At 28.3% G+C, this 25,128-nt stretch overlaps 1 protein-coding gene across 1 annotated transcript; it reads right to left on the bottom strand.

The window, feature by feature from the left end:
* Positions 1-574: 574 nt before the first annotated feature.
* LOC107455126 (putative ammonium transporter 3) lies at positions 575-25,128 on the bottom strand. The gene is made up of 9 exons (XM_016072586.4): positions 24,801-25,128; positions 22,963-23,111; positions 19,753-19,976; positions 16,918-17,240; positions 15,475-15,546; positions 13,499-13,558; positions 12,431-12,507; positions 5,985-6,301; positions 575-840 (listed from the first exon to the last, which is right to left on the bottom strand). Exons 2-9 carry the CDS (start codon positions 23,093-23,095, stop codon positions 694-696), a joined length of 1,353 nt encoding a protein of 450 aa, XP_015928072.2. The 5' UTR covers positions 23,096-23,111; positions 24,801-25,128; the 3' UTR covers positions 575-693.

Below are 25,128 nucleotides of genomic sequence, written 5' to 3'. Positions count from 1 at the left end.
AAATAACGATACAACTTATCTCGATGCAAAATTTTGCAAAATACTTTTGCAAAATTTTAACTAAATATTAAAAGGTATTATAGAAATTATATTTCATTTAATTTAGTAAGCTCAGTGTCACAAAAAAAACCCAAAATAAACTAAAACACAATATAAGAAATGTAGTATATGCAAATTGTGCTAAATATGTAGGAAGTGTTTGTCCTGAGGGCTATTTTTAATTCTAACTCGTTTTTATGTTTGGTTTAGGAGTATTACATTTTTCTTGATGCATATTTGTAAATTAAGCGTGCAATTCTTAGTTATGGGACACTATTTAAAAACTGAAGAAATAAATTTTTTGCTACGTGTAATCAAATTTTTCTAACATTTCTATTATTTTCACGCATTTGGCGCGATCCGGTTTAGTTGCAGTTTCTAACTTACATTTTGTTACGGTTTCTAAGTTATATTTGAAGACCTAATGAATATTTTAGAAAAAATTAAACCACAATGTGTCAAAAATCGTTCACGGCGTTTCAAATCATTTTTTTATAGTAAGAAATAAGGAAAGAAATTTGACTCTATAATGCAATTTAATTTAACTACTTTTTTTTTTTTATTGAATAAAAGTGACAGTTAATAAATAAATAAGGACACAAATTAATAAAAAAAGTATGCATTCTTCCTTATTAAGTTTTCAGATATGGCATTTTAAAAACGTCTCATTCTGCGTTTCCTCGCTTTAAATTTTTCAATGATTTTAGAGTTGCCATCGTGTTTGAGGCAATGGTCGACGTAATCTGGTCCTAAAACTTCTTCTTCCAGAGGCATTCTTAGACCAACTGTTTTGTCAACTGCCTGAAAAACGTAAGCAATTATAAAAAATGAAACTTTCAGTTGTTAATTAAGTAAAAAGGATAAAGCTACACTGAAAATAAAAATTCCGTTTTATTACGGAAAAGAACATGTTGACAGAAATTTCCAGTAACAAAACAAAACAGAAAATATCTGTATGCATCAAATATTTTCCGTAGGTCAGGGCAAAGAATATACATAGGGGAAGAAGTCCAGCTTTCATGTTAAACAATCCTCCAAGGTTTCTCACGGTCACTATGTATAACCCCTTAACGATCGGTTAATTTTCAAAAAAACGGTCATAAAAGCTCCTATTTTACTAAATACACGTATTTGATTAGTGCTGCCATCTAGTTTAAAATAAACTGACTGTCTACAATTACCTTAAAAATATCCTGGTACTTCTATCTGGTGTGTAAAATGAGAAATAAAATGTTTTCCGGGAAAAAAATGATTAGTTTTATTCTTATTGGAGCTTTAGTACTGAACACTCCAGCCCGGAAATTTCACGGGAGCGAGAAATAGAGGGCGAATCTCACCCCGTAATTTTCACGGGAGCTAGAAAGAAGAGGTTAAAACAACATTTAGGGACACAACAGTTGAGGTTCTGAAACGGTTTGCACCCTCCTCTCCTCCTAACCAATACTAGAGTTCGGATGAATATTATTGGTTTGTTTTGTACTTTTACACTATTGATAAACAGTACTGTACTAATTAAGATATTTCTTTGAGAATACGTTTATATCATTCATGTTAGTTATATCTGCTAACACATTTTGACATAGAAATAAAGAATAAAATGACGATTAGCGGGGAGCAGCGTACCTAATCACGCATGTAAAGTTGTCCAACAATCGGTTCACGGGTGACGTACTTCCGGTCACTTTGCTTCTTATGCGCATACGCTAGATCTTAGTTCAAATGACGCCCTGCTAAATCTGAGTATATTGTGATCCTAAATCTGAGTATCCCTGTAAGTTGTTTTTCTGGTATAGCATACCACACCGAACAGGTTCCAGCGTTAGTTACGTATATTCGAAGAGCTGGACTTCTTATTTCTATATTCTTTGCTTAGGGTACGGTAGAGAAATTTGGTTAACTGTATACTTTCTGTTTTGAATATTGAAACAAATTTCTAAAAATCCGATTGGTGTTTAAATTGTACCAGATGTTGGGTGATTATTCGCTATTTTTGAAGTATGGAAAGCCATCAAGTTTTTAAAGAATCATCGTAGAATTTTTATTTATTTTTAGATCGCTGAATTCAGACTTTTCGAATTTGGATTTGTACCTGAATTGAGGCTAAGTTTTTGACCACTATACAAGCCGGTCGAAATCTGTTTCAATGTATCAAACTGTTTATTGCCGCTTTGATACCTAAGTTTTTCATATTCAAAACTGAAATATCTGTACCCAACAGGTATAATCTTCCACAATGGTTACAGATTTCATTTCTTAACCGGAAAAATATCTCTTTTGACAGTTTACGATATAGTTTAATAGTAAATTTCTGTACAAAATAAACTGTAAAAAATTTCTGTTTTTAACAGAAATTTTTTACAGTTTATTTTGTATCGTGAATTAACATTATTTACAGAGAGTATAAGCAGTTTTCATACGGTATTTATAATATAACAAACAAAACTGATAGGATTTATTTAAATAACAAATGAAATTGATGCGATAATGAGATATTTAGTTTTTTAGGGAACTAAAAAACTAGCACTTTATTGGTAAATCTTAAAAAATGAACGTAATATTGTTATCTATAAAAAAGAAAGAGACCGAAAATCGTGACACCATTCTCGTTTGGAATGATGATGAGTTTATTTTTACCAAAGAAAAAAAATTGCTAAAAATAATTTTTTTTTTTTTTTAAATTTGTTGTTGTTGAAAAAAATTGTTAAAAAAAGTTAACAAATTTATGCTCAACAAATTTGAAAAAAGAAATACCTGAAATATATATGTAAGCATTGAAACTTATTCATGGAAACCACATTTAGGGGTAAATATTATTAATTTTATCCAGATTTTCGCATAACGATCCAAATTATTATAATTTAATTCAAATTTAAGCATGTTAAACATGATTATGTGAGTGTGCTTTTCCCCACTTCAGGCAATTCACATCTCATCACGTCACACCCCAATAGAGATTATGTTCCAACTAAAGCTCGAAAACTGTTAATCTGCAGATAAACTAAGGTAATCTGTGAATTGAGTGAATTTGAATCGAGGGATTTTACCAGTTTACTCAGAAAATGCGCGGATTAACGGTTTCTGTATTGTTAAAGCTCAAAAATATTTCTTTTCTTTTTTATAAATCAAACAATGAAAATTTGTTGTTTGATTGTATTTACTGACTTGATTCCTTAGATATTGAAAAATAAATTAATGATATCATGCTAATTTTCTTAATTGTAACCATATTTTAAACATTTTTATTATTTGTATTACACATTTTAAAGTGGCTGAGGAATAATTTTATCAACTAATGCATTGATTTTCAATGTATATGACGAAAACAATTCTGGTGAAATTACTGTAATGTATGGTAACGCTATTTCTTGTAAAAAACAACAACAATATAATTCTGGCAAAAAAAGCAAAATATGCGGTATTTAAACCATTTTTTAAGTAATTTCTCAGTTCATATGGTACCGAAAGTTCTGATTTTCAAAATTATCAATTCACTTACTACACATTTGTTAAGAAAATATAAGATTGAAAGGTAAATTTAACAAAAAAAAGGTAAATTAAAAAAAAACTTTTTTTTAAAAAAAAAAGAAAAGAAAAAGGCTTTTATTCCATTCTCTAAGGTATCATGATAAAATTACCCAATTTTACCACAGTTACCAAATTTTATCACATATCATAAAATTATATTTTGTAGATAATTTCACCAAAATTATTAAAAAAGTTATTCGGTTAAAAATTGCTGAACTTTTTGGTATTCCCATATAGTAAGAAGCATGGAAAATTTTACCATCATTATCAATCATAGTTCTTTTTTTAGTGTAGCAATTTGACTTTTTCGATAGCAAAAGATAATTAAAAATAACATTTTGTAACTTAAATGTACAGAAACGCTGCTGTTGTCCCAGTAAAGATTTTATTCTAACGAGTGCCTAGTAAGTATTGTACAGATTATTTAGATTTAGGTAGTTTGCAGATTACCTAGGTAATTGGAAAGCTAAAGCAAATTTTCGGTACTTTTACAATCCTAGTTAATCTGCAAATTAACTAGATAATCAGTAGAATTACTAATTTTTACACTTTAGAGAAAGTAGTTACTCTTGGGTTTTCTGCACAAAAGATGCGAGTTGAATATTATGCGGAGCTGACTTTTGAGTTGAGTACTATGCGGAGCTGATTCTTTAGTTGATTACTATCCAGAGTATTCCTCTTTTATATTAACTGCCCAATGTAATAATGTTTTCTCATGTTTATGTTAAATAAATTTCTTTTATTAAAACAGTCTCCAGAACTACTTGTTTCCATAACAGTTTTTTGTTATATAGTAATAGTTTTTTTTATTGATTTATTGCAAAAAAATAAAAAATTCTCCTCTTTTAGTACCCTCATTTCCCTGCATAACCAGATGCTATGACACAAAATGGCTAAATACATTTGAAATAGCATTAAGAAACTGTACGCTATGAATGGTATGCCAACTAAGGATAACTTATTACCACAATGAAGTAAATAAGATGTTTACAAAACATAAGCCATAAAAATGATCAATTTGACAATTTAAAAGTAATGGCTACAAAGAATATAGAAACATACGTGCTTGAAAATAACGCTGAATTATTTTACCTGCATCTGCTGGAAGCACTTTTCAAAAGAAAATGACTTTTGCATAAACCATTCTACTTTTTACATTTCGTAAGCAATAACGCAACTCGTTTTGAAAAGAAATTCTAAAAAGTACTTTCCTTTCGAATAAGTTATTTAGAAACATTTGGGTGGAAAAATGTCTAAAGGAAAGAGATTATAATCGTGTTACATTATATTAAATGCCAAATCGACTTTTGTACGAAAACATATTAGCAATAAATATAAAGTGTACAGTTTTTTAGTTTCCATATATTTTTTTCAAATAATTGAGAGAAACTGGCTTTGAGAAGTGCAGTCAATAAGTTAAAGACAATGATTCGTTGTAAACTTTTAGTTTTGTAAATTTTTGAGCTGTGGTAACTCAGAGGATAGAGTGTTCACCTCTTAATGAGGTGTTCAGGTTCGAATCCCAGAGGTTGATATGAGTTCTGCTCTGACCTGGCACCTACCACAGTGATAATGTAAAATCTCCTCAGTGGTAGGCGAACCATGGGTTAGAATCCACTTGACATCGAGTGACTCGTGGGAGATTTTATGGTTTTCCTCTCCAAGTAACGCAAATGCGTATTAGTTCGAAAAAAGTCCAGTACGAAGACTAATTTGTCCCAATACTTGATCAGGGAATTCCTTCGTCTTCTGAATCAGGTAAAAAATTACATGGCTACAGAGATGCACATTGATAGTTGTAAACTCAGAATCGGGAAGGTTTCTCAAAGCCGGTAATGAAATAAAACTAAAACTATGTAAATTTACTACATTTTTCAGTAGTAGGATGCGCACAACTGTAATTTTTTAATAATTTTATGTATGAAATTTTCAAGTACTGTTACTTTACGATTGGAAAGAGATTATAAATATAAAATTATTATATTGGACGATATTTAATGCACATTGTAATTTTTTGATGTTTAACTTGTGTTCAGCAGACTTTTAAACAAATAGAAGATTTTATCACATGAGCATTTCTACAGACCACTATTAAGTTTTAAAGATTATTGGAATTACGATTTGAATCATAGAGACAATCTTTAAAGTTTAAATGTGTTCAATATAATTTTAAAAGATGGTAAATTTTATTTAAGCTTAGAAACACTATTTTTCACTTTTAGAGGAATTGTTTTTCAGCTTCAAAATATTATTATTTGAAAGAATTTTTCTTTCTTTTCTTGTATCTTCATCTCTCAAAATTATATTCAAGCAAATAATTAATTTAATTGTTTATTGAGGTTTTTAATTTAAAATCTTCAAATTTAGCAAACTTTAAAATTTTCCATACGAAGTATCTGCACTCAATAAATTTCACTTACGTAAAACAAGACAGCGGAAACACCAAAACTCCAGGCAAAAAGTACACCACAAGACAATGCCTGTGCTCCAAAAAGTCTCCATCCTCCACCTTTGAACAATCCATTTAGCCCTCTTGTATAGTTTTTCATGTTATCACCTACGGAGAAGAGACCAATTGCAAGAAGTCCCCATGCACCGGCTATTCCATGAACTGCAAATGTGTTGGTTGGATCATCAATGTGCAATCGGTCTATGACAGGTATTGCAAAAAGAACTATCAAGCCTGCTACCATCCCGATCACAATGGATTCCCATGGACGAACAATTGTGCAACCTCCTAATGGTGAATACAATGGAAACATTGAGTACATTTTAAATTATTGAGAATAATTATTATCATTGCAGAATGTCTTGTTGCATGTATTAACAATGCATTTTTTTTTAGAAATTGTAAATTCTAGTCGCAAAAATCATTTTTTACAGACATAAGCAAATTAATATATATGTTTGTTTTTAATTTTTTTACCACTAGTTTGTTAGTTATTTGTAAATTTAGTTATATGAATATTTTTAAAGTATCTCTTAATGATATATAAATTTTATTAATTTATTTTCAATTTAATTATTTTTATATTGCTATAGTCGATTTCTAAATTTATTAATTTTGCACAGATAATGAGTTTATTCCTCAGCATCTAGTCTGTTTAGCTTATGCCACATTTCGAACTGTTGTAGTAAGTGACAGTGGTGGGCATTTACTCTGTGCTATTGTCTGCAAACACACTCGATGAATACTACTCAGAATTATGGTATTCTCTTGCACCTATATAGTAAGTACATAGTTTTCATTTTGCAGTGTAAAATATGGAGGTCATAACTAAGAAACGACACTAAAATTAGGAGGAAATGTTTTCTGCGTTCAACTGTAGTATCTCTGTAATGTAGTTTTTTTTACCAAAGAAATTCATTTGCAAGTTTTACTGAGGCAAAAGGGCCGGGATATCCGGGTTGGCAGGGCACTGGACTCACGTCCTTGAGAACACGAGTTCGAATCAAGTGGACCGAAGATTTCCCGTGTAGTAAATGGTGACTGGTGTATGCTAAATCTTTCGGATCACAAAAACCTCCATGTTTCCATAACAAATCAATACCTCTGGGGGTACTGAATTGGAGATTGACAGTTCTCTGTTTCACGTCAAAATTACGATCTGTGGATGAATGAATGTGTCTGAATGGGTCCGCCCTTAAAACGGGTGTGACGTATGAGAGTGACAAAAGTCGAATTCCTGGCCATAGACGACACCACTGCAAAACAAGAACAATCGCACCCCTCGTCTGGCCTACGACAACAACAACAACTGAGACTAAAGGTAATCCAGCTGAGACTGGTGCTTATAGTTTGTCTAACGTAAGAACTCCCCTAGCCATTAATCTGGACCCATGGCGGTAGCTAGTGTAATGAGGTACAACTATTTAAGAAACGGTATAAGGGGTGTGGGATTATTTTTTAGGACAAGTTTTGGCTCGGATCGGTGAGAGAAAGGGAATCTTTTTGTTTGGTCTACTGCCTTATCCCTAGAGTGAAGAGAAGCTACCCTCCTTGAAATGAGCCATTCTTGCTTCCATAGCAGCAGACTTTGTGGCGGCGGGACTTCTTATCGTAGACAAACTATAGGTGTGGCTCCATAATGGACAATTGCAGTCAATTTTTTTTATGTTCTTAATGAATTCAGAATGATGGAAAAGTCCTGAAAAACATCTTTTTACCTCCCAAAAAATGCTACTTTTTTAATTAAGAGCAATTAAAAATCGTGTACTTTCGTTTTCAGTTTAAAAAGGAAGTCACGTGACTTTTAAGAAAGTGACGCCATTCGAGCCTGACCAACACCTCCTAGAAAGAACAGGCCTCAGCACGGGTTACCATAAATATCCCTTAGTAGTCCAAACATAATGACATATTTTATATTTCAACCACTGCGCAGCTTAGTACCCCTAACGTAATGACATCTTTCTTATTTTTCGTCTACTGCGCAGTTAACTTCGTCACACCGGACTACTAAATTGATCCGTGCTGAGGCCTTTCTACTTCTAGGAGGTGTTGGCCTGACTCGCGTTTGTTTACACTTTTTCTCCTGGGTGATTTAACGCTTGTTTACGTGCCTAGTTGAACGTCGTTTGTTTTTTTAAAAATATATTTTAAAATCGAAGTGTATTGCTGTTTGATGTCTTCATCAAGTAAATATAAGTACTGTATAGTGCCTATGTGCACTAACACAACTTCCACAGCTCCTGAAAAGATATTTTTTGATGTGCCAGGAAAAGCTGAGATAAGGAAAAGATTGTGCCATCTAATGAAGCGTGATGAGAATAAAAATCCTGAATTTTCTGAAAAATGCCCATAGCCTATAGCATTATCCCCATATGTTTGTCTTGCTGATCTGAAGTTAATATATATATATATATATATATATATATATATATATATATATATATATATATATATATATATATATATATATATATATATATATATATATATATATATATATATATATATATATATATATATATATATATATATATATATATATATATATATATATATATATATATGTATGTGAAAAAGATGATTTAAAAACTGAAAAACAGAATCTTATTAGACTAAACAACCAATTGAGACAGACCTGGCCTCCCCAAGGCCATAGTGTCGATAAAGAAGAAGTTTTTTATAGCTTTCCTATGTCCATGTAATATTAGTTTGTGTTAATCGCTATTTCATATCTTTCTTTTCCGTAAAAATTCCAAAAGTTTCTGGAAACCTTAAATTATGAAATAGTTATTTAATATGAAATTTAGTATACATTAATTTTTTCTTTTTTTTACAGAATAGGGATAAAAACTATTATATTTTTTTAAATCCTTCAATATGCACACTATCTGCATAACTAGACGCTTTAAAATATAATGTAATAAAAATCTTTTTGATTTTTAATACATCATTCATAAAATGTACCAGTATCTTTCAAAATGGTTAACGTTATTATTTACACCTTGGATTTAACACTTTAAAAAATATTATGAAGCAAAACTTATTTTTAAATTTAATAAAAAAATTCGATAAAAAAACATTAGCAGGTGTAGTTAAAGTAAAATATACTAAAATTGAAGATGTGTATTTATGTTTGACAGTAGAAAGGGTAAAAATATTCTATAACTAGCTTGCCTCTGACTATTTCTTTAATTTTTTTTATAAATTAGAATCTAATTTTCTTTAATTTTATTTTATTAAATATTAATTTTTGATAAAACAATAATTTTTAATAAAAATAATAGCTTATTTATTTTTATAAAATCGATTATAAATTATTTTTAATAAAATTGACTTCAATTAATTTTTAACTAAATTAATTTTAATAAAATTGATTGTAATTATTACAAAGTTGTTTATAATTGGTCTTTAATAAAATAATAACTTTAATTCAAATTAATTTTTAATAAAATAATACATTTTATTAAAATTAATTTTTAATAAAATAATTTTAATAAAAGAGTAAGTATAACGTTTATAATAATAATTTTGTGAGTAAGTATAATTATTTGTTTTTGTGAGTAATAATAATTTAGTGTGTAAGAATAGCGTTTAGTTTTATACTTTTATGAAAGTGGAAAGATGTTTTTAGTATACTTAAATCCTTGCTATATTTTAACGTGTACCTATATGTGTTATAACAAATCGCCGTTCCATTTTCACACACAAAATTATTTACAGCCAGGGGCGCCGGTAGAATAAAATATAGGGGGGTGCAACCCTCTAACAAACTACCATCCCCACAAAAAAAAAGATTAAAACTATTCTGTATGATTGCAATTCTTGTTTGATTAATCAATTTTTTACATAAAATTTTATAACTAAATTGCTTTTCTATTTATTTTTAATTGCTTAAAGAAAATCCAGGGTAGTGCAAGTGCACCTCCTTGCCGACGCCCTTATTTACAGCTACAGTTTATAAATAAACAAATTTATACCTTTGAGCCTTTATGCCTTTGATTTCAGGCGAAATGAAATCTTGGTTCGTTCGAAAAAAATCCATAATCATCTCTTCAGTAACTTGCGGCAAATTGTCCGTTTGAGCTTTTTGAAACCCCTCTTCCATTTTGATTCTATATATGCAATAGATTTCAAAATATTTGCTGCTAAATACGCATTTAAATACACGCGGGAAAATTTGGAAAAAATAAGTTAAAGAAGAGCTAGTTAAAACCGCAAGAAAGAAAATACATAATAACAACGGGAAGGTCGTGAGGAGTAAGGCTCTAATGACGTCACACCAATCAGCGGTCGTTTTCGAGTGAGGGCGTTTTCGCTCAAATTAAAATATTAATAATTAAATAAATATTTATTTGTCAGAGTTAAAAATTATATTTTCGTAATCAGGAAATCAATCTTAAGAAGTAATGACTATAATTTGGAAAATTTAAGAGATGCTGCAATTGTCCATTAGAGCACTATACTTTCACCAGGCTGTAATTCATTTGCTTGCTTTTCAACTTGCACAAATCAAGATAGCAAATTATTTTTTATTTTATTTTATATCTTCCAGACTCAACAACGAAATAGGAATTTAATAGGAACTTATGACGGAAGTTTTGTGTTTCCGTCAGTAGCCGCCAATATTGGTATAGTGTAATACATGAATGTTCATTTAGGCCATTAATAAAAGTAAATGGATGAAACAAAATGAAAGTCTCCAGGAAATTAATATGAATCGTGAATATGAAAATCCAATTTATTAAGCAATATTTCTTGAAGATTATAGAGAATGGCCATCAATACAAATCATCATGATAATTACTAATTATCAAAAATTAATCCCTTGAAGGGATCAAGGAAATATAACTTCCACATTAAGAAGTTTTTGTCAACATTTTGTTACGATTGCATATCTTTTTGAACCGTTAGGATGACTGGGACAGGAACCCCCCAAAGGGGACTCCTAGTCACCAAATTTTGAATTCCAAGTGAATATAATTATTCCCAATGGACGTAGAAAGTATGGGTAGGAGATCCATAATTTGGCAATTTATCATAATATATCATAGCCAAAACAAAGCCAACTATGGGTTTAAAAGAATACCTTGGCGATCACGAGTCGCCAACAAATTTATGAGAATTATTGCAACCATGCAACCGAAACATTTAGCAGTTGGAAATTTTGACTAAAAAGTTAAAAATAGATTTTTGTTTTCGATTAGAGGCGACAGTGAATTAATAAGTCTGCATAATAATGAAATAAAAAGTATCCGTTACATTGATTTAGAAGAGAAGAAATAAATATTTTATGTTCGTTTAAAAAGATTAAGTTTTTTATTTATTTTAAATATTATTCTTCTATTAATAAAAAATAAGCTTAAGTAATGAAAGATATTTTTTTTTAAAAGATAGGAAATAAATATGTAATGCCAATTGTGGCATCACAGAACTCAACTAAGCTACTTTGTTGATTAAATCTAAGATACCATATAATTTCACAAAATCTGTTGCGTGTGGCTAATTTTTTAACAAGGTGGAACCTAATTTCTGTTTTACAATTGGTCTTCATAATGTTTAAAGTTCTGCAAGATTTAAAAAAAAAGACATAAAATGTCAAAAATCAACGTTTTTCTTATGAGGGTCAAAACGATTTAGTTTGACTGTTTTGGATATTTCCTTAATTATTTATTTTATTAATCAAAAGAAAGGCATAAAAATGTAATACAGTACGCTTAGAAACAATTTAGGAAAAGTAAAAAAATATTAACTTCAAAGCTCACGTGTATCTTTAAAAATAACATAAGAACGGGCAAGAAACGATCTGCTCTTATAGTGTTAAGATTTTGAAAAGATAATAATTATTATTGTGGAATAGTATTGTTATATGGATTAGCAATTTTTTTTTATGTGTATAATAGTAATTATTTTTAGTCGCCAATATATTTTTTTACCGACATAAGCAACTTAATACAGCAAAAGAATTTGCTTGCTTTTAATTGTTTACTACTAGTTTGATAGTTATTTGCTTATTTTTGAGTTAGAATAATGCTTTCATGGTGTCTTTTAATGTCATATATATTAAAACTATTTATTTGTGATTTAATTATTTTATATTGTTATAAAACTATAACTTTTTGCATAAAAAATATCGTCATTTGTTATGTAAGATTTTTGTAAATTTGTGTTAATGATTTATGTAAAGTCTTACGAATTATTTTGTTGTAATGTTATTTGCTTTTTTAATAAATGATGCTTTTAAGCAACATGCATTAATTGCTGAATCCATTGATAAAATTATTTATTTAAATTTTTGCAAGATTTAGTTTTTTTTAGCTGAAATAAATTCTACTGTAGTTGTTGTTTATAAGTATTTTACTGCTTTTTTTAAAGTTTATTTATTAGATTCATTTATCTAAAATATTAAAAAGAAATTACCTGATATAGCCACTAAAGATCCCATGACTGCATTCATCAGAATTGCAACATCATGAATTCCATCTTTTGCAAAATAGCTGTAAGTATTTTAACAATGATAGTTGCATGCAATTAATAAGCTGTAAGTTTTTCTACATATTCTTTGAAATAAATTTACAATTACAGTTAATTTAAAACATTTAAGTTAAATAAGGCAATCAATGAATGCTGTTTTTCACTATAACATAAAAAATTTAATATCATACCTTCCTAACTTTAATCTCTAGAATAAAATGGGTCGAAAAAAATGAAATTTTGAATTTCGGAACGCTTTAGAGCGGAAAAGTTCTATTTTATCAAGAAAAAAAAATGGTATAATTTTTTTTTTAAATCAGTTAATATCTTTCGTTCAATCATTGTACTTAAAATGAACGAAAGCTTAGAAAAATCACGTTTTCTTTAAAAAATTTTAAGTTGGCTGAAACATTTGAACTAAACACGCTTTAGTTTTTTTATATTTGTTTGATAGTTTGAATAATCTAAATAAATTAAATTCTGATCAATTCTGATAAAAATTTTTTTTAAAAGCTGTGATTTTTTTAAAGTTTTCATTAATTTTAAGCACGCTGTGCAAACGGAAGCTGTTAATTAATTTTAAGAGTTAAAAGTTTTTATGCAAATTTTCTTTCTTATTAAATTAGGTAACTTTTCCGCAAAAAGTGCTTCTAAATTTAGAAGTAAATTTTTTTCGATCCCCTCTACTCCATAAGAAGTTCCTAAAAATGTTATTACTTCTTAGAAAAAGTTTTATGCATTTTTTTCACAAATAATCTAAAGGTTTTTTAAATAAAGCAGTGGGCAAAGGTTGCCCCGTTTTAGGCAACGGTGAATGGTGCTTGATCGAGACAAAGGATATAAAGTGTTAGGGATAAAAAGTGGACAGCTATCAATGTCAATGTGCAAAGAATTATTCAATATACACAAAAATTGGATTTCAATTGCTTTTTTAGTAAAGCAATATACAAGTAATAGTAGTGAGTTGCTTCCCCCCCCAAACATTTTGAAGTTAGAAAATTATGTTATATTCACCTAAAAATCATACCAACTAGACCCCCGCCAGTTGATGCCAAAATAGTTGTGACAGAAGCTCTGTATGATTTAAAAGAAAAAGAAACTAAGATTAATTTAATGCTTCTAATAAACAAAATATTTTTAAACTACATAGAATTGAACTAATTTTATATTCTAATTAGCTATCAATACAATTCTGTTATTCGAGTAAAAATAAATTTGTTATATATATGTTATTTAACATAATATTTCTAAATATCGTCCTTTATTAAATTATCATAATTGGTAAATACGGATATTGTATAATATTGATGTATTATATTATTTATATATCATTTGTACTATTGTCTTTAAATGTGACATTTATTTGTTGAACTTTATAACTAAACTAAGTGCTTATGATTTATTATCACATGATATTACCTTACTGTGTTGCATTTTAAGATAAGTTATCGTTTCGCGTTTAGTTATCGTTTACATTTTTTAGACATTAATTAAATTAGATTTACTTTTGTAATAAATTTCAAGCATAACTTCATTCAGTCAAAGTATAAAATTAAAATAAAAACCATAAAATAATAAAAGTACTAAAATAATTATTTAAAATTATTAATAAACATTAAAAGTTAATTTTTTTCCTTATTGAAAATTAATTTCTTCGGTTAAAAATATTTAACGAGTTTTTATAGTATAATTAGAATAAAAAAAGGTAAGTTTGTGACTGACGTTGCAAGGTAACTAAGCAAAACTATAAGGTTTAAATTAAATCCGTGTTCATGCAATAGAAAGTTGTAGGATCGTTTTATTGAATATGTTTAATTTTGATGTAACAATGTCCAAATATATGAAAAATCCATAATAATTATAAAGTATTAATGTATTTGTCTGTATTTTTTTTTAAAGAAATAAATAGATTTTCAGAGTAATTAGTTTGTGATTTCATCTGCAATAACATTCCTTGGTTTATATAAAAAATAAGCATTTATGGATTTTAAGATTTTTCCGTAGTTGTTTTTCCTTTAAATTTAATATGACTAAATACATTAAATATATAATTAACATACATAAATACATGAATACATTAAATATATAATTAACTAGGTATTTATACATAATATATATTAAGCAAAATACAAAAAATATGCATTTTTAAGTAACTTGTAGTTGCAAATGTAAAAAGGAAAAGTTGCCATTATCAACCATTAAATGTTAAATTAAAGCTTAAAACTCCTACTTCCGCAGTTTTATGTAAAGTTTTAAAATGTCCAGTTACATAATCTAAGAAGCCCTTATTATTTTTAATTTAGAAATTATTCTAAATAACAGAAAATTATCCGAATTCACATAATTTAGAAACTATCCTAGAAGTTAATCTTTTTCTGAAACTGTAATTTAATATGCTTTTGATTTTTAAGAATTAGTATTACTCGCTGAAAGTTTAGTTTACTCAAGTTTTTTACAGATATATTAAACTTTTTTTGAATGCGTCCTTGTCACACGATTTTTTTCAACTTAATCAAATAGTGGACTCAGTTTTTACTCATTAATACTTATCAAAATAAATTGAAATACCTATCAGCACGAATTTATGATATAAGTATACATATCAGTTTACGATATAAGTATACGATAAGTATAGGTATATGCGCAGTTTACAAGAATAATACCCCGTGTAGTAAATGGTTACTGGTACACGTTAAATCTGTCGGATCACAACGTTCTTCATATTCCCATAACAAATTATACCTCTGGTGGTATTAAATTGGAGATTGATCATTCTCTGATTCAGGTCAAAATTACGATCAGTGGATGAATGAATGGATGTATCAATGGGTCCACCCAATAAGCGGGTGTGGCAGAAGTCGAATTTTTGGTCATAGATGGCGCCACTGGAAAACAAGAACAATCACACCTCTTGCCTTAATGGCCTACGACAACAACAAGAACAAGAATAGCACTATATGTATAAAGGGTATAAATATTCATCGGTTTACCTAGAAGAATATTTCCATTTATTATCAACAATACCAGTTGTACTACCAGCACTGAAACCTAACCATCCCCACCTGTGAAAAAATTGCGTTTAGACTGACTATGATATTAAACTAGTTTAAATGTGATTAGTATAAAGAAATAATAAAAAACAATGTAATGAGCTCTAATAAAAAGGTCATATTTGTGTAACAAAATTTAATGAAAAAGCATTGATTTTGACCAAATTAAATTTGTGGATTTCAGAGTATCTTTTTTTTCTTTTTTCTAAATTTAGTTTTTCTAAATTTGCATAGCTTTTTTTGAAAGGGAGAAACACAGCAACACATAAATGTAACAAATATCATATCGACGAAGAAATAAAATATTTAATATTTAGTTACTTTAATTTTTTAAAAAAAAATATTCGTCTTTATTTAATGAACATCTTTTTCTACATTAATTTTGACTATTTAAGTTACTTCCTAAAAATTATTTTTACCATTTATGGATAATTTTATAATTAAATTATTCTCAAATTAGTATATAGTTCTAACAAGAATTTATTTATAAATATTTAAATTAATTATAGATACCAAAGAACCAAACGTTTCTTAATAAACAGTACGATAAAAACAGTTAGATATGGATGATAAGTCATCAAAAAGTCTGCAAGTCAGAATTTGAAAACAATGAGATAGTGAAGATATACTTTGGTATTGGTTGTCAATAGAAAGCACATGAAGGAGAAAAAAAAATTACTTCAAAATATTAATAATTTAAACTTCATAAAACTCAAGTATTTTGTTAAAAAAACTTAAAGTAATTTAATAAATTATAAAAATGTCTTATTTTAAAAATTTTAAAATAAGGTAAACAATTGTAATACCTAACAATTCAAAAAATTTTCTTTCATTATTAAATAAAAATCATAAATAGCTATGAAAAATATTTTCTAGAATGATAGATAACTGAGTTTTATAATTGCGTACAAAATGATTTTAATTCACTTAAAATTTTTTTGTGATGTTACAAGATATGCGAAATGTGAAGTTAAGATAAAGTGGCTTAAAATTTCGAGCGCTCTCCTTGTTAAACCCAATTTTTCCATATTTTCAGGTAACAGCAACTCTCTATATTTTGATTGTCAAAAATCAAAACCTGTTAAAATAAAAGTTTGTTTATTCTCTTTTTGGTTTTATAATTTAACTTAGAACTTATTAGCTAGGATTTTTGATTTAAAACTATAAAGTCTAGAAAAAAAATTAAGAGAGGTATCTGTTTCTTAGCTAACTATATTCAAAGGTCTAAAAATTAATGCAAAAAATATATTTGAAATAAAAAGTGAAAGAGAAATAAAAATGTAAAGTTGAATGTGAATTTCATTTGTACTACTTTAAATACATTTAAAAATAGTATATAAAACTTGTTTTTAAAAAATATTCATAACAACAAACAGCATTTACCACAGCATGAAGAGGCCTAGCAAGGCATTTGTAGGATTTCCTAAAGGCAGGATTTGAGTACCACGATCATAGCGGCCAGTCCGTGGTCCAAGAATGATGGCAGCCACTAATCCACAGCTTCCACCAACGAGATGCACAACACCCGATCCTCCAACATCTACAGCACCCAATGAAGCAAGAAGTCCGTTTTCTCGCCACATCCATCCAGCTGGAATACTGTAAACAAGTATTCCCAAAACAGTGATGAAACAGTAAGTGGTGAATTTGCATCGTTCTGCCATTGCCCCCGATACTAAAGTTGTTGCAGTCGTTGCGTAAGCTAACTGGAAACAAGTTAAAGCATTTCGGTCACATACTTTATAAGTTTTTGTACACATTAATGTTTACAAGGTGTTTCGTAATGACCACCCTTATTTTATATGTTTACAATTTTGTTAAAAATGATGTGAAGAAGATCGTTCATCATTTTCAAACTCTGATTCATTAGAGTTAAGGTCCCTTACAACGTTTAGGAGGTTTCAAAATAATCTGAAACCTGTATAAATCGGAATGACGCTCGCCCATTTACGGAAGATGTTCCGTTTTCTAGTCCTAATGGACAAACAAACTGAATCTTGTTGATTTTATTCCCACCTTTGTTCTTACCGATATTAAAAGTGATTGATTATATTTTGGAATCACTTTTATCTTATTTTATTTCGTCATTATTATGACCTTTAATGTTTCCATAGCTCATGACATCATTTTTACAAACTAATAATATGTTTTACTAGTGACTTGAACACCTTACGTAAAGTGAGGCAAGAGGAAAAATTTAGTGAGTTTTTAAATGTATTTTAGATGGAAAATAATGCATAGATAATTTAATGTTTTTAATTTTTCCGTGATTTAATCAGAAATCTTTATGCTGCAATTGGGTATAATATGAAAAAAACACAACTACTTCCACTCCGAAAATTTTACTCGGAATAATATTTACCTTTTAGTTTAATTAATGAGCTGAGTTTTAAATATGTTTACTAAATTCATAAACTTAGATAAATCAACAAAATAAATTATTTCAAAAGGAACTAGACTAATACATTTCCAACCTGACGAGCAACGACTTATAACAACACACTTCGTTTAATGTTTACTTGTTGCTAGAAATCAGGTTCGCAGAAAATGTTGTTTACTAGTTAAATTTAGTAGGAATAACACGACCTGTGACGCAGGCTATAGTATACCCAATTAGATTTATACTCAAGATTTGATGCATTTCTGGGAAGAGAAGCATTATTTGCATAAGTTTTTCTACAAATATTGGTTCAATACTTAGTTCTAAAAAATTAGCGTGAGTTTGCTATTGCAATAAAATTAAAGTGTTTCTATTTGATTTTTATATAGCATGGTTTACAAAGTAATACACATAATGTTACTAGTATGATTGAAATTTTAAAAAATAGGTAAGAATGGATTAGTAATAATTATTAGAAAAATATTTTTCTTATATATAATCAAGAATTTGTAGCCGGCCAGGTGGTCGAGTGTTTAGAAGGCTTGACTGCGGGTTCGCATCCTGCTCAGGGCATGGATGCTTCTTTGTGGGTTGCCCTCTGTTCTGTGCTGGTCTACTCTAAGGGTAATGATTCTTACCTATGCCACTTTGGTTCGCAGTTCCCCCTTCCGGGTAACGGTCTTCTAAGGTTATAAGAACGAAAGATCAGTGCCTGGCGTTATTAAAAGAAAATAATAATTTGTTGATACGTTTTGTTAAATTATTATTGAACATTTTTACTTCAACGCTGTGATTTGCAACTAGATGGGCATAATTCAGTTTTGCCATAGCACAGAATATTAAAACTCTGTTGATTCAATAAAAAAATAATCCGAAGAAAATCTTAAGGTATTTGGATAATTGCTTTCTTCAAATATTATGCAGATTTTTTCTGCTGAAAATATAAAGAAAATTTGTTTCAAATAGTCTCAGATCTTCTGAAGAAGAAGTAAAAATATTTTTGTTGCAAATACCTCCAGATTTTCTGCAAATTTTTTCTGAAAAGTAGGAAAATACAGAAAATCAGATTTTTTTTTTCCTAAAGAAATGCAAAAAATCTTTACCATGAATCTAGTTTGAATTCTGTTTCAAATCAAAGCATCAATGAATAAAAATAAACAGATTTTTCTTTAAAAAGTTGGTAGTTTTAAGGAGAAATATAGATCCTGAAAAAATGTTAAAAACAAGTACAATCTCAAAATTTTCACAAATAGAATTTTAAAAGAATTCAAGAGCAAATAAGAATTAATCTTAACTTAATTTCTGATATAAAAGGAAGGTATTTATTGGTTAGCGTATGGCACAAATCAGTTTGGTGTTTTGTAAAGTCTTATGGAATTATCGAAAAAAGAAATAAAATTTTTGGAAGTTTTTATGAAGATAAAATTAATAGAAAAAGTACATATTTTCTTATCTGCAGGAGGTCATTAGAATATTTAGAGAAAAATATATAAAGAAATTTTTCTGCAGATTTTCTTAAGATTAAATTGAAGAAAAGTAAAGATTTTTTTCTGTCTTCATGAATTTTGAGAAATTCTTCACATTTACTTAAAAAAGTTTTTCTTCTGCAGATTTTTTGAGATGTTCTTTTTTTATTGTTGTTGCTGGGATAAATTCTTATGTTTGTCAAAAATGTATTTTGTAACCATGTATCTAAACCTGAAATATCTTAAAACTAAATGAGAATGCATAAAAAATAATATTATTTATGTATCTGAAAAATCTGTTAAAAATTGATTGGGTATCACCTTATATCTATTTTATGTCCAATAAAAACAACATAAAATAAAGATTCATACTTCAAAGACGAATTTCGAGTAAACAACTCCCATTTCATCTGGCGTGGCGGTGATAAAAAAAGAACCAACTGCAATGAAAAGATTAGAATATGTCTTTCCGTAGCTAAGAGCAAAACCAAAAGCCCAATACGCAAAACCTCCAGTCAGAACATTTGTGGCGTTTTTCACTAAAATATTCACTTCATTTTTTCTAGACACGATGCCAGATTCTAAAAGAGCATAACCTGCAACAAAAAAGTACAGTTAAAAAAAAAGGCAATGTAATTCTGTTAACGTAAACAAATTATGTTTCTGAGAGTAGGAGGTAAATTAAATTACTTAAACAAAAAAAACATTTATATGATTAAAATTGATATGTTTCGAATTGAGAAATCTAATTTTTTAAGCGAAAAAATTTCATAAATAAATTAAGAACTTTTGTGTAAAATGAAAGAAAGGCTTATTTCTTTTTGTTGAATATTTTTAGTAGATAAATCTTTATACGTAAAAAATAATTTTACTGAGGATGAATTTTCTTAGATACTCTTATAAGAGGATTCTCAGATTTACTAATACAAAAAAGTCTGCTTAATTTTCTTACAGCAAAATATTATTAATCTTGATGTCTCTCCCTATAATACGAAGTAAAACTTTTTGTTCACTATAATGTAGCAGAAAGGATTTATATAAAACTAGGAGGCTTCGCCCCCTGCTCGCTGGCGCTCACCAACCCCCGGAACTGCTTTCACAGTTCATTTCGGATTGCTTCGCAATCCAATGCTCGCTTTGCTCGCTCATTGGATACGTTCTTAACGTCTAGTTTTTGTATACTTTTTTGAATACTGAAGTTCCGAAAACTTTTCACTGTAGAAAATTCTAAATCTGAACATTTCAATATTAATTTGAAATTGCAAACAGTTCACATATTTTTTTCTAAATTTCAGTTGTTGAGAAAAGTAACTGTCGTAAGTTTTGTTTTAAAGTCTTTCCCACCAGAGGGCTAAAACCATGTGTTGTAAAACAATATGAAATAGTAGTCTGCCACTGAACTCCGGATGTAAAGCATCGGTTTTGATGAAGATAATTTTGTATTTTTAATTCTCTGAAGGGCGCCACCTTAATAATATGGAATTTGTAAAATAAATGTATATATTTTTGATTGTTGATGAAGCCCATCATTTTGTGTTTTCTTCAGTGTTCAGAAGCAGAACAATTATAAGTTTTTTATTTTATCACAAAAAAATAAAATGTATAAAAAACAAAGAAAAGAGTAAGAAAATGAGTATAGTCATAGAAAAAGTTAAAATTATAATATAGTATTTGTCAGTTAAAATAAAACTTTTTGTTTAAGTCATTGCTAACAATTCAAATTTCTCCGAGGCAATTCTAAAGTATAAATTAAGGTAGTATTGTTAAGTTGAAACACAATATTTTTAGTTTTGATTTCAACAATAAAATTCAATTTTTCGCAAAAACGATTGTTTCTATTGTTAAGTTCAATGTCAACAATTCAAATTTTTCTGAGGCAATTCTTAACCTCTAAATATTATTTTTTTTATGTACACATTTCTAAATGTCAGTATTCAACCACAAAACAACTTAAAGTCCTCAAATTTAGCATGAAGTTGTAAAATGTAATGAAAGAGGATCATAGCAATAATGAAAGTAGAAGTAAAGTTAGTACTATAAAATTAAAACAATATTTTTAATCAATGAGCCAAGTTCTTCAAGAAGCAGTTGTAGAAGTAGGTTGTTTGTTTAAAACTTTTTATAGAATTTCTTTAAGAACACAATTGTTAATTTGGGCCTTTGGTGATACAACACTTTTAGAATTGAAGGATTTGTTACGTCAAGCGCTCAGGTATCATAATTTTGATCTAGTTGCGCTTCTATGTCATTTTGATTTATGTTGCTAAGTTAACTTTCAAAAAATTCTATCGCTAGCAACAGCATTTTTATTTTTTAAGTTGTTTATTTTAATATCTTTTAGAATTCGTTATTTTTTTAGCGAAATGTTTTTTAAACCTAACAGAATTCTTTGCCGACTGTTTTCTCTATTAATGAAGAAAATAAAGTAAATATTTAGCTGCTGTGAAAAGAATCTTATTTAGTTGTACAAAGTACTTCAGCCAAAATTTTGGGAAAAACGTAAGAGAATTATATATATTAGATCAGAAACACATCATTAAAAGGCAGAATGCTTTGGTGTTTTCAAAACAAAGCAAACGTTACCACCGGTGGAAAAGAAATACATCCAAAATTTGGGAGCCACGTAAGAGAATTATATATAATAGATAATGAATTTTATTTACGGTCGAATTTAAGATGAAATAAAAAAATCATTAAGTTCTTTTATAATATTCAATTAAAGTTACTTCTATACCATCACTGTAAAAAATGAATATTCAAGTATCACGAGACTTTCTTGACGAAACCGTTTCCTGGTATATGCTCCTAGCAGAAATGTCGTCAAAGTGACTATATAACTGTCACTTCTTCAAGGAAACGAATTTCGTCAAAATTAAAAAAATTTCGCCATTATATATTTTTTTCTAAAAAAAAGGCACGCGGTGCCTAATATATCTAACTTTTCTAATGATCACTTCAATGTGGGCACCACACAACAAGGACGGATAGAACAGAAAGCAAAATTAATTCCTTGCCCGAAGCAGGATTCGAACTCCTGATATTCCTAGTGCAAAGCTAACTCCTTGAACACGATACAAAACAGACAGCTTAATTCGTCACTTTGTTTTCGATTGGCTAGTCTTTATTCTAGTTTCGTCATTTTACTTAACAATTTCCCACATTGCACTTCGATGAGGTTTCGAGTTGAGGAAACATTTTCGTCATATATATGAGAGTTTGCGTTGCACCATAAACCACGTGATTTCACGACGGAATGATTCTAAAAATTAAGGAAATACAGATCAAGGATTGCTAAATCATCAAAAGTTATTTCTAAGAGTGATAGATATTTTGAATTTTATATTTGACATTAAACTTTACAAATAAAAAGTCTTTCAATTACTTCATTTATCATTGATTTATCAAAATATAGCTAAAATGCCTTGATTTGCATTTATTACATTATGAAAGGTGAAATCGTATAAAGCGTTTAGTATGTAAAGTAAGTAGATATTACTTAATATATTTAAACACGCACATAGTTTGTCTGGAAGTATTTTGAAGCAAATTTAAAGTAAATATTTTTTGTTTCCTGAAACCTACCTGATTGCATAGTGAAAATGAGGAAAGAGCTTGTTAGGATAAATACGACATCATTAGCATCTTTACGAGAAGCTTGTTCATCGGTTAAAGTTCCATTCATAAAAGGAGAGTCTGTTTCCGAAACAGAAGGCATGTTTTATGCATAGAAGCTATAAAAGAAAGCATAATCTATTCCATGGATTTTAACAATTATCCTATTAATTATTCTTATAAAGTTATATTAATTTGAACACTGTGAAAAAACATTCTGGTACAATATCAGTACTGAATAATAATGACATTTCTGGTAAAAAAACAACGTAATTATGGTAAATAAACAACGTAATAATAAAACAACGTGATAAAATCAAAACATATAGTATTTGAACCATTAGTTTCGTAATTTTTTTCGTTTATATGGTAACGTTTAACTGGAAATACTGGTTTTCAAAATTATGTCCAATGTTTTATACCTATACGGTACTTATATAGTATTGGCATTTCTGGTTAAAAAAATATAATTATGGTTAATAATACAAAAATATACTGTATTTAATCCATTCCTTTGGTAATTTTCCCATTCATACGGTAATGGCTTACCGGAAATTCTAGTTTTCAAAATTATGTCTAATGTTTTATGTATATAAGCTAGAAAAGAATGTTCAATTTGAACTGTCGATTGAGCGAATTATCTCATTAATTATATTCACAAAGTTACGTTTATTTAAACACAGATAGAATATTCTGGTCAAATTACCGTATTGTATCGTAATAACATTTCTGGTAAAAAACCATAATTCCGGTTAATGAAATCAAAATTTATGGTATTAAAATCATTTATTTGATAATTTTTCTATTCATATGGTAACGCTTTCTTCTTCTGGTTTCCAAAATTATATCTCTTAATACAACATCGAATAAAAATACAAAACTGTAAAATTATCGAATAAAGGATTTTATCAAATAAATGATTTATATGCCAAGATCTAAGGTGAAATTACCAAATTTTGTCACAATTATCAAATTTTATCAGATGATATGAAGCCATATTTTGCTGTTTGTTTTACCAAGAACATTACTGAAGCGCTTTGGTAAAAATTACCGAACTTTTTGGTGTTTTCATAGAGCTAGAAATACGGTAATTTTTACCATATTCTGGTAGTTTTGATCATAATTTTTTTCTCAGTGATGAAAGAAATTTGCTTTTTCTATTTACTTCATTTATTATTTTCAATTTAAAGAATAGATTTTTGCAGTTCTTAAGCAAAATATAGGAAATGTTTTGTTAGCAAAATAAATTTAAAGCAACATAGACTTATTTAAAAAAAGACATTATAGTGTATATAATAAATATTTATTCTTATAAAGTTGCAATTAGTTATTTTTGAGACTTTTTATCAAACTATATTCATAACAGTATAAATTTATAGAAAAAAATAGACTTCATAATAATTTAAGAGAAAATTTACTTATTCATATTTCTGAACACATATTTTTGAAAATTTATATCAAGAAATGAGATTTAATGTTTTGATTAATCGTGTTAGTTGAACAGATATCCCAAAGCACAGACGGAAAACTTGCTTATCCATTTTCAAATACCTAATTTTGCAATATTTGGCTATAGCAAAATAGCCAAATATTTTGTTAGCAGAATGGTATTATGATGTATATAATAAAAATTCACTTACTCAGTTACAAATATATAACAGAAAATAGATATTTGCTAAATAAATTTTTATAAAAATGGATTTTTTCTAAATATATTTATAGCAAAATAATTTTATTCCAAAATAAATTTATAACGAAATAGATTTATAGCAGAAATGCATAATATAATATATATAAAGTAAACTTACTTATTTATTCACAAATATGTACTTCGTAGATTTTAATATTTCTTCATTTTGTATGAACAAATAAAAATAAATATATATCTTTTTTTTAACATTTACTAGTCATATTTTAAATTTTTTTTAGCTTTCGCTCAAATTTATTCATGCATTTAATGCACACAGAAATTTGGTTTAAATAGTTTCAATTCCGTTTGATATCAAATCAAAGTTTTTTTGTCCCTATTTATTTTGAGACTGTGATCTGATTGGATAGTGGAATTGTGCATTATTAAGTAGTATTTGAAATGAAATCAAACCAAAAATTGATTTTCTTAACGGGACAATTGACGAT

The sequence above is a fragment of the Parasteatoda tepidariorum genome, chromosome 10, assembly GCF_982258835.1.
Source record: "Parasteatoda tepidariorum strain Cologne lab strain chromosome 10, Ptep-v5.0, whole genome shotgun sequence".
Lineage (NCBI taxonomy): Eukaryota > Metazoa > Arthropoda > Arachnida > Araneae > Theridiidae > Parasteatoda > Parasteatoda tepidariorum.
This window is presented reverse-complemented; position numbering and strand designations above follow the sequence as displayed.

Excerpts from the sequence above, each read along its gene's own strand:
- LOC107455126 (XM_016072586.4), bottom strand. The coding sequence starts at position 23,095 with ATGCCTTCTGTTTCGGAAACAGACTCTCCTTTTATGAATGGAACTTTA. Across the intron at positions 17,241-19,752 it reads ACTCGAAATTCGTCTTTGAA|TTAGCTTACGCAACGACTGC; the intron begins GTATGAATCTTT and ends ACTTGTTTCCAG. Across the intron at positions 15,547-16,917 it reads CTAGGCCTCTTCATGCTGTG|GTGGGGATGGTTAGGTTTCA; the intron begins GTAAATGCTGTT and ends ATTTTTTCACAG.